This window comes from Leucopleurus acutus (genome assembly GCF_964270905.1).
Source record: "Leucopleurus acutus genome assembly, chromosome: 9".
In the NCBI taxonomy this organism is placed as follows: Eukaryota; Metazoa; Chordata; class Mammalia; order Artiodactyla; family Delphinidae; genus Leucopleurus; species Leucopleurus acutus.
Window position 1 is genome coordinate 85,011,279 of NC_139144.1, and position 13,532 is coordinate 85,024,810.

Sequence of the window (13,532 nt, forward strand, 5' to 3'; positions counted from 1 at the left end):
AATACTGTAAATTGATTGGAGCAGAATTAACCAGGGTGGATCATTAAACATTTGTGCTAGTTTGCTTAGTATCCTCTAGCTTTTCATATAGGAGCTTATTTGTGTGAATTCTCCCTCTTCTGCCCTGTCATTCCAGCTTTCTCCTCCAGACCCCACGTGTTGACTGTAAAATGTCAATGCACCGTTATTCCAAATGCACTAGTACCAAACGTGTCTTTGTTCTTCTGGCATTTCCAATCACTAAGCCGTCTCAACCTGTCACAGGTGGGCTCGTGCCCATCTTCTCTCTGGCCTCTTGGTGGGCGGAGCCTCTCTCCTGCCCTTTCAGGCCTTTGGTGACACCCTTAGTTAAATTCTCCGCATACAGCATCATCTACAGCTGCTGATTTGGGGCTGCTGGCATTCTCCACACTGCCAAACCCAGCTCTGTGATAATGACAACGTTTGCCAGCACGCTTATGCGGTGACTCAGGAGACAGGGTGGCCAGCAAAGCAGCCTCTTTGTGGGAGTGGATTTTGAGAAGTGCTAATTCCGTGGCAGTTTGGAGATATTAATATCGTGCTGGCAGTAGATAAGCAGGCAGCAGAGGGGCACATAATGAGAAGAGAATCAGCCACAGCATCTTTTCCTCCTTTGTCTACCCGCACATATCCCCCCTCCCCTTTTTTAAAGTAAATCCCTGGGTTTTGATGAAGAGAACCCTTAAGTGGCTTAAACATGCCTATAGACTGCTTAGCCCGGCTCACTGCATCCCCGAAGTCTGAGAGTCTAAGAACCACTAGATTTAACTGCATTCCCCAGCGACACTAAATCGTAGCATATGGTACAGTAGCCTATTGCTTACCGTCCCTCCTCCCTAAAGGGCAGCTCACCAGATGGTCTGAGTGGGGCCTTTGGTGTAATTACGACAGACACAAAGAAAGACATAACCGCCGCTCTCCCCCAGTGATATTATGCCTCTTGCTTTGCAGTACTTGGCTACAGGTAACTTTTGAAAATTTGTTTTCGCAGTTTCATTTCTGTCCATCAAAGGTCCCTTTCCACGTTGGGGGGGAGGGGAACCATGCAGATACGCTTCGTTAGTTGTCTGAGCGCCATTTCCAGTGTCCTCTTCTGAGTAGATGGAAGCCACGCACAGTGGCCCCGCTTTCTTATGCTAGTGAAGAAAAGATTCAGCACGTTGGAGAAATTTTTTTGAAGCAGGATCCTAATCTGAATATCCTGTGGTCCTAAAAGGACTGTTGGGAGTATTGCTCCAAAGCTGGTCATCACAGGGCTTATACTTTTTACTTTGTTTCCCTGACTCATGCAATTTTTTTAAAAGATCTTTCATTCTACCCCAGTGCCTCCCCCTCTCCCTCCCCCCCCAATTCCTTCCTAGCCTCATCTCCTCCGAGCCCCCTTTGGGTTGAGGGGAGAGCCCGTGTTGGAAGTTCTGATGAGGAGAGACGCACTTTGAGTGTTACATGAAACCAGTGTTCCCAACATTGCCAAACTGGAACACGGTATTTTCTAGTTCCCATATAGGCTAGAAAGGAGATTTTGAGAAATTTAGGTCATGCTTTTATGTGCTTTGTTTTTTTTAATCTGCGTGCCTGATATTTTAGAGCAGACTTTTCTTGAGGGTAGTGGCTTGTTTATAACATTCTGTAAATAGCCCTGCGTAATGTGGGCTTTTTACAGATATTTTCTGCCAGGTTTTATGTATGGATTGATATAGCATCTGACTGTACTAACCAGAAAAATGCTGAGCCAGGGGACTTGGTTATTCCTCGTTTTTATTTGGATTTCTAGCTTAGCAACTCATTGGTCTTGAAATCCTTGGCTTCCCCCTCCCTCTGCCAGGATGCGTTAAGACCGCCAGGTGCTAACTTATTATTGCTGTTGACTGAGCCCCACATGCACCTCAAGTGCTCACTGACCTATCTTTTCTGTTGCAGAAACATTGCTGAGGCCCTTGTCAGCAAAGGTCTGGCCACGGTGATCAGATACCGGCAGGATGACGACCAGCGGTCCTCTCACTATGATGAACTGCTCGCCGCCGAGGCCAGGTGAGATGCATAATTTAAATTAAAGTGAACGCCTTGGGTCCCAGGGCCCCACTTTTTTCTTTCCCACTGTCCTGCCCATCCCTGAGCAGAATGCGACAGAAAACAACATGCTGAGAAAGCTTGTGTTCTTTTATTATTCCAGCTTTTCCCCATCAAAAGAAAAGGGACCTCACTTCAAACTCGCAATCTAACCTTGGTTAAACACTCTTGGGCCTCTCTATTTTTAAATCTGCAAAATTTAGGCATATATTAGATATGATCTTCTAGTAGATGCCGTAAAATGAACGACAGATGAGAAACTTATACGTGGAATATTTTTATCCCCACCATCCTCTCCTTCCCTGGGACAAACAGTGGAGCCCTGCTTACTGTGCAGGACGTTTGCCTCGGGTTCTTCCCTGCAGAGGCCTCTGCTCCCCGGCCCCTCCCATTTGTCACCTCTAGACCTTTTGTCATGTACAAAGGAAATGAAAACATTTATTAGGAAATGAGTTTGCTTTTCACACTTCTGACAGCTGGCAGGAGAGCATTTGTGAGAAGCCCTGTGACATTTTCCTTTTGTCCTTCATCCCCATGGCTGGTTGCCCCAAGGACATGCGTGCTGCTCAGCAGTATTTCTTACCAGGAGTTCCTCAGGGCTCTTTCTCATGGGGCCTTGTGTCACTGGGCGGTGCTGGGAACAAAGCGATTCCTCCAGCCTTCCCGGGAAACAGAGCCGGAACTCGGTGATGATCGCTGTTCTGACTCGGAGAGCTTATCAGACTGCTGGGCTCAACCAAAATGTATCCATTGTTTCAAAGTGATTGCAGGCGCTTGCCTCACGCAGATGTTTTTCTGTGACCTAGGACTTAGTTTGTTCTAGAAGTTTGGTAATTGCCAGCTTATGCTCCACAGTTAGAAGAGGAATGAGTTTGAGCACATGCTGTCTATACTTTAGACTTCGTCATTGAGATCACTTCTCTTGCTCTTTGGCCCAGAACATTGCCCTAATACATGACACTTACCTCTAACATCATGTCACATCCTGATGGATAGGGCATCTGTAGAATGTCACACAGAAAGCAGTCTGACAGGTTGCTGTGGCTTTTTGGATTCTTTCCTGTGGGCTTTTCCCAGTAGGACCTGCCTGGGACCTAAGTCTTCAGCACAAAGTTCAGTATCTTTGGTTGCCTGAGGCTCATTCATGTCTAGTATAAAATAATATGATGTATAGTCCATAACTGGTGTTTCTCTTCAATCCTCTCTCACTTCCTTATTCTTCTCTCCCAGCGAACTAAGCCAACTGGGCTGAAAGAACCCATAGTGGGAAATGTGTCTTCACATCTCTGACTACTATTTGATGATCTTGCTATTCTAGGAAATGGGCAATGATTAGACTGTTCTTTAGGTGGGATTTGGGGGGTGGGGGTGGGGAGGTTCATTCTGGGCATGCTCAGTCTGATCTGGTGGCAACTTGGAGAAGCGGTTATGTATTCCCAGTGTAGCAAAAGCACTTAGCAATACAGTGGGACCTAGAGTCCCATTTTCTGCCCTGGGTTCACTCTGCCACTGGTGAATATTTGACTCTGACAGGCAGGTAAGCATGAAAATAATTTACCTAGCTGCTCTGGAAAGTGAGGCCACAACAGGCTCTCTTATTATGCTGTTGTGCTACAATGTTTAACGAGGAGGCAGAGATAGGTGACATTTTTTAGGTTTTAAAAAGAAAACAGCCTTTTTAGTCTGGTACTCATTTCGAGCTGATAGAATGTAACAAGACACTTGCCTGTTAAAGCAGTGAGCTGCCTAGAGATAATTGTGTCAAGCCACTGCTTGCAGACGGATGGTGGAAAAACTGGCTCCGGAGTCATTGCACTGCTGCAGGTAGAGTAAACGGAGAGAAATTAAGCACTTCCCCTGGCCAGTGAGTCATTGCGGCATTGCCATGGAGCAGTACACATCTTAGAAAGCTTTAGGAGAAGTGGCCCACATGACCTGCGAATGAGTCCTCCTTGGGAGCGGTGCTGTCCACAAGCCTGATGCCAGCCCCAACAAGAAAGACCAGAACACTTGCCAGATAGGAATGGCAATTGAAGCAATTATAGCAATTGAAGACTATTTTCAGTGCAGAATGCACCCCCATTTTTGGGAAAATGATAGTCGACCTCACCGCAAGAGCACCTCTTCTCTGACACTGCTTTATTTTAGGTCGCCTTCGGTTTGAAGCACTCTGGCCCCCCTATGAGATATTCCCTGTGGTTTTTTTTTTTAAATTATGTATGTATGTATGTATGGCTGCGTTGGGTTTTCGTTGCTGCGCGCAGCCTTTCTCTAGTTGCGGCAAGCAGTGGCTTCTCTTGCTGCGGAGCACGGACTCTAGGTGCGCGGGCTTCAGTAGTTGTGGCATGTGGACTCAGTAGTTGTGGCTTGCGGGCTCTAGAGCACAGGCTCAGTAGTTGTGGCACACGGGCTTAGTTGCTCCGCGGCATGTGGGATCTTCCCGGATCAGGGATCGAACCTGTGTGTCCCCTGCATTGGCAGGCAGATTCTTAACCACTGCGCCACCAGGGAAGCGCTCCCTGTGCTTTTACATACTGCTTCTGCCCCTTATCCTACCTGTCCAGTGAATGTGATCTGAGTTTAGGGTTGTTTTCCTCTAGATAGATGAGCTATATTTTTTTCCAGTCGGCCTTGTAATTATTATGCCCCTGTCCATGTGGTCCCTCTATCTCCCAGCTGAGTGTCCTCTGCAGGTCTCATTAGCGAGTTGTTTACTCCTTTCCTTGGCCCTGAATAGAACCCCTAAACAAGAATGGCTTTGCTGTTGACCCCAAGTCTTTCACCGCTTGGACTGTCACTTAACTGTCTTTTGTTTATCATCCTTCAGCCACTTTTTAAACTCCAGTGATTGTGTACTGAACCAAGCCAATTTGAATTAATTTCCCAAGTAAAATTTCTTTAGGTACTGTATCTAATGCTTTAGCAAAGGCCAAATTAGTAACATCTGCTGTGTTCATGGCAAGTCACTCATCCTGGAAGTCTTTTGGTCAATGATAAGTGGGTGAACGTAACATGGCAGGGCCAGCATTCTCTTGAGTCCCTGCCCACAGGGATGGTGGTTCCAAGAGACTTCTTTGTCCCTGTCCCCTGGATCCCTGTTGTTCTCTCTGGTTATCACTAGTGATCTCGGCACTGGTGCCCAGTGCTCTGCCATTGACTTTGCTTTCCAGAGCACTGCTTGGCCATTAATCCTTTAAGAGAACATTGTAAGCTTTGGGGGAAGGGCAGCCTGTTAACTCTGTCTTTGCGGGTCAGCCAGCTGCCTGCTCGGGAGTTGATGAGCTTTCTCAGGGCTCTGCAGCTGCTGCTTCCTCTGCAAGGGGGTATGATCCGCCAGCCTTTCTCAGATCATCTGATGGGAGCTCAGGGAATGACGCATTAGGCGTGCGTTGGGAGACCAGGTGAGACAGAAGAGGAAGAAGAATGCCAGTTTGCAGCTGCCTATGCTTTCAGGCGTATCCACCTGCCCGCCAGAAAGGAGCTCATCGTACCCCCCTCAGCAGCTCTGTTTCGTGTGCCTGACCCTTCTCAGTGCCTTCATTCGGATGCCTGTCTGCTTTTGGGAAACTCTCTACATGCCTCAAACACATGGCGCATCTAGAGGAAGCCACATCTTTCTTGTTTAAAGGATAAATGAACCCCTAATTCCCGACAGGCGACCTTCCTTTCTAGTTCACTTGTCTGTCATCAGCTGCCTCTTCCCTCCTTACCTTGTGTCCTGGCAAAATAAAGATTTGGCACTTAAGTGTGTATTTTTGAGCCTTGCTTCTCTGTGGGCTCCATTGAAAAGCCCTTGCTTGTGTCCCAGTCTTCTGAGAGCTCCATTGTGTCCTCCATATTCGTAGCAAAAAGAATTTAGGTACAGCTGACCCACACTTTCTGATGCCACTCCTGAACTTGGTCCCCCCCCTTTTAGGGGCATCATGTGGACTCCTTTGGCAGTGTGTCACATCATTTCTTTTCTGCACCATTCTGATTTTTCACCCCCATATTGGCTTCCCAACATTTCCCATTCTTGTTTGACTTCAGTGTTTCTCAGCCGGTGGGCCGGCTGCTTTGTCTGTCTTGATGAGTGTTCTAAGCTTGAGGCGGGGCTTTGACTCCTACAGAGAATCTCATATTCTTCTGAGGTATTTCCAAGATACTGAGCCATTATGGGGACCCTTCTTATTTTCTAAGGTATTACACAGTCTCTCAAACTCTGTGTATTTGATATAACACATCCTGTTTGATTTTAAACAGTACAGAATGTGAATTCCCCTAGCATTCTACAGGTCTTCCTGGTGGGCTTTTGTTGAGCTCATTATGGACACTAAAGATAAGCTGGCAATGCGTGGAATCAAAGCCTGGCTGTGTGCCCTGTTTTCCTTGGACATCCCGACCTGTAGGATATCATCTGTCTGCATCCACCTAAAGCTACTTTTATATTAAAATGTAATATTTGAAGGTTTCCTAGAAACCGTGACTCTGTGGTTCATTGCAGGAAAATACAGTTGTTAGTTAAGAAGTTGGGCTTTATTCCTTGAAGGTACCCTTTAATTCTAAGATTTTGTGATTTCAAGATAGAATGTATATATTCAGAAAAGAAATTTATGCCCCAGCTTGACAGTGGGAAAGCAGTTGTATTGAACAACCTAGGGTCTGAGCAGATTTAAATGAATTTAGATTCATTCTGGACATACAGAATGAGGTTAGGGTTATCTCGGGAGAAGAGAAAAGGGCAGGCTCTCTCTTATCTTTTCCTGTGTGTTCTCTTTCTTGCCAGGCACACTGCAGATTAAGGAAACTGTGGTGTTGTCCTCCCTCTCTGCGAGGCAAGCGTGAGCCTGCCCTGGCTCAGCTCTGCCTGGGCTCCCGAGTCTTCCCTGACCCTGCAGGGACTTCCTGTTTCTGATTGAGTGAACCTTGCAACTTCCCTTTTCTTTAAAAACAAAAGCAACTAGTGCTTCTGTCTGCTGACTTTTGCATCTCCAACCTCCAAACCCTGTAAACACCAGCCCTTCATTAAAATCCTATCAAATATCTTTTGCTTTTACCCAACCAGCTTGGTTGATAGCACCCTCCCTGTTGTAGAATTCACTCTGCTTGTACCTCTAGGAAATCTGTGTTGGCATTTCCATCACAGACTTTGATCAGAAGGCTATAAACTTGTTGGTAACTCTTCCCTAGGCCAATACCTGTAGTCATTATTAAGAGGGAAACTGTTTCAAGTACAAAGCTCTCTTGGTGTTGCAGTTACTGGGTCTGCATTGGGCTTACTGACTTCCATGCTCTTGTAGCAGTGAACTGTAAGTGTATTTTGCATTTTTATAATACCACTGGGAGAGAAGTACGCTTGATTTCCCACTCCTGATTGAGCCAGAGCAGCTCCACTTTTTTTTTTTTCGGAATTTTCCCACAAAATTTTAATAGGTGGAGGAAAAAAATGACTTGTGCATAAAAAAATACAAAACTTTTTTATAGGGTCTTTCCTATCTGTGCCTTCAACTTAACTGGCATTTACAATGCTGTTTATGAATGAAACGTGAAGACTTACCAGCATTTTTTTTGCTCTCTGTTGCTTTAACTGGAAGAGGTCAGCATTACTGGCTTGACACTGTTCTGACTTGCGAAATGCCTTGGTATGAAGCAGGTTTCACCTTCCTACCAATCCGGTGAGAAAACTGGTGTTGAGGTTGGGTCTGTGTTTTGAAAATTTGAAACTAATATATCCTATCGCAGTGTATAGACCAGTTAGAGTTAACCAGTTCTCCAAGAAAACAAATCATTCCTCTAATGGGAACAGTTGTTCAAGGCTGGTTTTCTCTTGCACGTGATGGCTTTGCATTCGTGCGTTTTCATTCCAGTTCTCTTTAGTATACCCTGGGTCCCAGGTGGTGAAGAGAAAAGATAACAGACTCAAGCCTTACAAAGCATGCAGTCTCAGAGGGACACACGCTGAATACCTTGAATAGGACCTCTGGGTGTTGCTGTTTTTCCTATTCTCTTTTCTTACCTGTTTTCTCAGCCCCTCCTCTTTTTCTCCCTCTGCATCATGAGCACTGCCTGCCTGATATCTTTTTTATTCCATCTCTCACTTCTATTAAATTTTCCCATGAGGGCATCTCCCTGAAACTCATCTCTTCCATCCAGCCTCTGTTCTTCTCAATAGTTTAATGGTACAGCTTTAATAAACCAAGGTTTCTCGCTTTCAACCTAATGACCTGAACCAAGTGAAAATTCTCTTTGCATAAAACTAGATCCTAGTGAATACTGTTAAAAACAGAGCTCTGATTTGAAGTTTTTCTCTTTCCTTCACTGTTGAATTCCTGTAGCGCCAGAGTGAGGTTGGATTTTTGTAGGCCAGGCATTATAGAAAGCTGGAGTTGGGTGAATTATCTGCTGCCCTCTTCACCCGGCTGTGTTACATCATGCTGGTGCAAATGGGAGGCCAGCGTGAGAAAGGAGGCTGGTCTTTCTGTTCAGTATCCTAATGGCTTCGCTTCTTCCTTAACCCTGGAAGTGCACTCCCCGCTAGATTTGGGGCTTGCCCTTGCCCTGGTGGCACGGCCAGAGGTTGCTAATGAGATTCAGCACGTGTCAGTGTTGGGGGGCGTTTCACTGTTGGGGGATAGGGTACATCAGCTCCTGCAAGTGGATGTGATAACAGGAAAATGCATTAAAAGAGCTGGTGTGGGGAAGTGATTTAACGATACAGCTGAATGTGGGGAAATTTAGCTTTTCCCTTTCTTCAGAAGAGATGATGCACTCAACATCCAAATAGCAGTAATCAATCTGCATTTAAGGCGGCACAAATGGCCACTTCTGGAGAGCTGTATAATATCTCCATTTCCAAACAGTTTTCTCTTTCAGGATATTAAGAGGATCTGTTCACTCTTCATCCTGTCTTTCCTCCCCACTCCCAGTTCCATCTGATACAACTCAAACTGTGAGACTCGTCTTGATGACTAGTGTGAGGGGTTTGGGATAAAGTCGGAACCCATTAGCTTCAGCTCCTGTGTTGTACACAAGGTGTGGGTAGTTCTATAGGTCATGGTCAAATAATGAACTCACAGTAAGACGTCCTCCTTGCCCAGTCTTTCCTGTAATTATTAATCTGCACTGGTTGTGTTCTTTCAGAGGAACTTGTTCTAGACTAACCTTCCTAATTAACTTGGTCCCCCCTCTCCACCCAGCTGTGACCGTTTGTCCACAGCACCTTGTCTGTTCTCTACCATCTAACTGTTCTCTTGGCTAAAAGGCCCTAAGTATTTGAGGTTTCAAAATATTTCCAACATATTTCGAAATACATTTGAAGATTATCATACTGGGAACATAATTTTAATCCCAAATAAGTTATAATAATAAAGTGATAACATTTGACCCTTGACATTTTTGAATGTCTCATAACTTGACTCCCTAAACCACTGGTTCCCACAGGATGGTCCTCAGACCAGCAACGTCATTTTCACCTGGGAACTTGTTAGACATGTGAGTTCTCAGGTCTCCCCACATCTCCGTTGCCCCAGACCTACCGAATCAGAAACTGGGGTTGAGTCCCAGCAATCTCTTTTCACGCGTCCTTCAGGTTGTTCTAATGCGCATGAAAATTTGAGAACCACTGCCCTAAACAATTCTTTACCACTGTTTTGTTTTGGTTTTGGTTTTTAAGAAAAAATCAAAATGTGTGTCCTTTTTACGGCACATTAGTAATTTAATAGTTGGAATTGTAACCATGTGTAAAAGGTAATAGAGACTAAGGCATGGAATGGATAAGCTTTCGATCTCTTTGGATTTCTGTCCTAGCTATGCCTTCCCTGCCAGCCATACTTGTTCCTCACCAAGCCCATTGAATAGTTCTGTATTCCTTTCCTGTGACTCCTCTTTCCCCTTCCTCATACCCTGCGTTCGTGGCTTTTGAACTGAATTCCTTCTGAGTAGCCTCTACCAGCTCTCGGCTAATTTAATGTGAAATCATCTCAAGGGTTGCTGTGCTTGCTTGATTTGCCTCATCTGCGGTGTCAGGGGGCTGAGTGGGTCGGAGCGCTGAGTGTCTATTACACATATCCCTATCCTACTTTTGCTCTAATCCTTGGAAATCTCTCCAGAGGACTATAGTTCAAATAATTAATCACCAATACATCAATGCACCGAATTTTATAGCTACCTGTGAAGGGGAAGTCTCCTTTGTAGCTTCCTTTCGTTTGTAAGACTCTTTGCATCTAAATTTCTTGTAAACTCCCTCATGCATATGTTATCTCCTCAGCTGCCCCTGACTCCCCTCCTCCAGCTCTGGGCCTGGAAGTTGAGAAGGCTTACTTCCCATGCCTCTTGCTTCTGCATCAAGTTCAGAGAGCCAGATCTCAAGTGGATGGCAGTGAATCTTTTCCAGCAGGTCCCTGTAAGTGTACTCACATCGGAAAAACCATTTTTCCCAGCAGTAAGCCTGTTGCGTCTTTTGACTGAGGAAAAAGCATTAAAATGTTCTCTAATTTATTCATTTTACAGTAACAAACATCAGGTGCATTGGGGGAGAAAACAAAAATGTGTGGTCTAGTGGGGTTTTGGATGAGCAAGTAAATAATTGCAAATATAATTATAAGCATGGAGATACCAGTGGGTACCACAAATAGAGTACCAGTGGGTATCCACAAATAGAGTCCACGAGGCAAGGCGTGTTCTGTCTGGGTTGCCTTGGGAAAGGGAAGACAGGAATAGTGCTTTGCTGACCTATGACACAGCCATTCCACTTCTGTGAATTTATTCTAAGGAATAATTAGGGAGGTGCCTGACAGTTTAAGAGTTATTCCTTTGGCATTATTTATAGTACCGGAAGTATTATACTGGACTATTAACATTCACATAAATATCTAACAGTAGGCAATTGAGTAAATTATGGAATGTGCATCCATGTTATGGACTTATGTGAAGTTATTCAAAATGATGTAATAAAACTAATACTACCAGGAAGTGTTCATTTAGTTATTGTTTCTGGGGGAAAAAACAATCGCCAGACTTTTCCCACAATTTAAGTGGGTGGGTATGTGTATATAAACACTTAGAAATTTTGTTAATGATGCTTTTATCTTGGAATTGAATTACGCATCGTTCTTTCTCCTACTTTTTCTCTGGCCCTGTATTTCTGTATTGTCTCTGTGATCAAGACATGAAAAAATTTGGGACTTCCCTGACGGTCCAGTGGTTAAGACTCTGCGCTTCCACTGCAGGGGTTGTGGGTTTGATCCTGGTCGGGGAGCTAAGTTCCTGAAGTCCGCATGGCACAGCCAAAAAATAAAAATAAATAAAAAGATATGAAAAAATTATAAAACCAGTGTTATTGAGGCAATTTTGAGTTGTCATTGCCTCTCATCTCACCTTTCTGCAGGCTTGTCCTCTCAAGAAGACTTTATTTATTTTTTATAAATTTATTTATTTTATTTATGGCTGTGTTGGGTCTTCGTTGCTGCACGCGGGCTTTTCTCTGGTTGCGGCGAGCAGGGGCTACTCTTCATTGAGGTACACGGGCTTCTCATTGCGGTGGCTTCTCTTCTTGGGAGCATGGGCTCTAGGCGCACGGGCTTCAGTAGTGGTGGCACATGGGCTCAGCAGTTGTGGCTCGCGGGCTCTAGAGTGCAGGCTCAGTAGTTGTGGCACATGGGCTTAGTTGCTCTGTGGCATGTGGGATCTTCCCAGACCAGGGCTTGAACCCGTGTCTCCTGCATTGGCAGGCGGATTCTTAATCACTGCGCCACCAGGGAAGCCCCTCAAGAAGACTTTAGAGTGACACTGACCATTTCTACCTGCTCTAGTAGTCCTTTGGTCCTAATGTGGGACAGCGTGGTCTGCTTGTGTTTCCCATGAATCTAATATTGGGCTACCTCTTCTCTGGTGATTCTCTGCCACAGAGCTCAGTTTTTTCCCCCTCTCTTAACCTGAGCACAGCAGATCAGATGTCACACCTGGTGGAATAGCAATGCGTCTTCGTTTCTTCTTATATTAGTTTTCGATGAGGTGGCCCAGAGTTCCTTGTTATTTGCTCCGCTGCCTCATAATACCTCCTGACTCATTAGTTCACTGACTTCCCGTTGACCACAGGACTCAATTTCCTCCTTTCCAGTCTCTGTACTCTCCATCTTTTCTGTCTTATCAGTAATTCTGGTTTCGTTGAAAATGCAGCTGCACAAGGCCCACCCACCATTGTGCGCCTGTGCCTGCTCTGCGTCTCATTTTCCGGGTGTCAGGACCTGGTTGCTTCTTCCCGCTGCCAAGGAACCAGTAGAAAGACCAAAGGAGGTGTTCCTTTTTGCTGTGTTTCACTGCTGTATTCATCAGTGTGATCTGAAACACAATGAAAGCTTCTTGAGAAGTTTAGCAAGTTGCTCATTCTTTGTTCTGCTTTTTATCCTTTTCCGTTGGAATTATTTTCCTTTCTCCTTAGTCATTTACCCTGTATTATCTAGTAGGTGTTTCTGACAATCCTGCCACTTGGTTTCATTTCACTGTTTATGGTGGCCGGAGCTTTGCTCCCGTCACTGCCTTTCAGACTATTGGCCATCTCCTCTAGCTGTAGGACTCTTGAAGAAGGGAGCGAGAGGCTTTTGTTCTTGATGCACTTTTGCTTCTGCTTAGAGGCCAGGCTTTCAGCTCTTCTGCCTTGCCCCACTCCAAGTAGCAAAACCAAGATGTCTGCGACCTGGAGCATATATCGTGAACCTGCACCTCCAGGAGAGCCAGCAAGCCTCACTCTTCTGCGCCCTACACTCAGTTGGCATTATCCATGTCTCCAATCTGAAATATCTTCACACTCTGCATTAGTCAGCGGGCATTTGTTCAGCTTTACTAGACACACAGTCATTGAACTAGGTGACCCTGAGTTTAAAACTATGTGACATAGCTCTGTGTTAAGTACCGTAACGAGTATTAAGGATAGAATTCTAACTCTCAAAGGGCCTGTAGTCTAGCTATAGAAATAAAGTGAACACATGATACAATTTGAAAATACTGCATTGCAGTTTAAACTGCATGATGAACTGAGAGATACACGTGCATGTACCCATTCACATGTATAATTCTGCCATTTCAAAGTAGTTCATAGATACTTCCAGTGTTCAAACAGCCCCCCACCTAGGACCCCAGGTTAACAATTCCTACATGACAATTGTTTTATGATTGTGGTGAGGTGGTGGCTACTGATAAGCTGTAATTCTTTTCTTTCTCTAGTGTGGATCTATAAAGACAGTGTAATGAATAACTTGCACGTAGGGGGCCTGGGGAAGATGGACCTAATTGAATTAGAAGGAGTAATGTGGAAATGGTGGGAAGACATAAACTCTGGGGCCCATGAAAGCCAAGCATTATACTTTCCACTCGATGGATGTCACAGGCTGGTGGTCTTTGTTATGGGTATAAGTAGGGGAGCAAAATGAAAAAATCAATTCTGTGGAGAAGTCATGCAGCAGTGG

General features: G+C 45.0%; 1 protein-coding gene across 1 annotated transcript in view; it reads left to right on the forward strand.

The window, feature by feature from the left end:
- SND1 (staphylococcal nuclease and tudor domain containing 1) overlaps positions 1 to 13,532 on the forward strand; it is a 419,761-nt gene that overhangs the window by 231,862 nt on the left and 174,367 nt on the right. Inside the window, exon 13 of the mRNA XM_082847033.1 lies at positions 1,942 to 2,052. Coding sequence (XP_082703159.1) covers positions 1,942 to 2,052 — 111 coding nt within the window. The remainder of the gene's footprint in view (positions 1 to 1,941; positions 2,053 to 13,532) is intronic.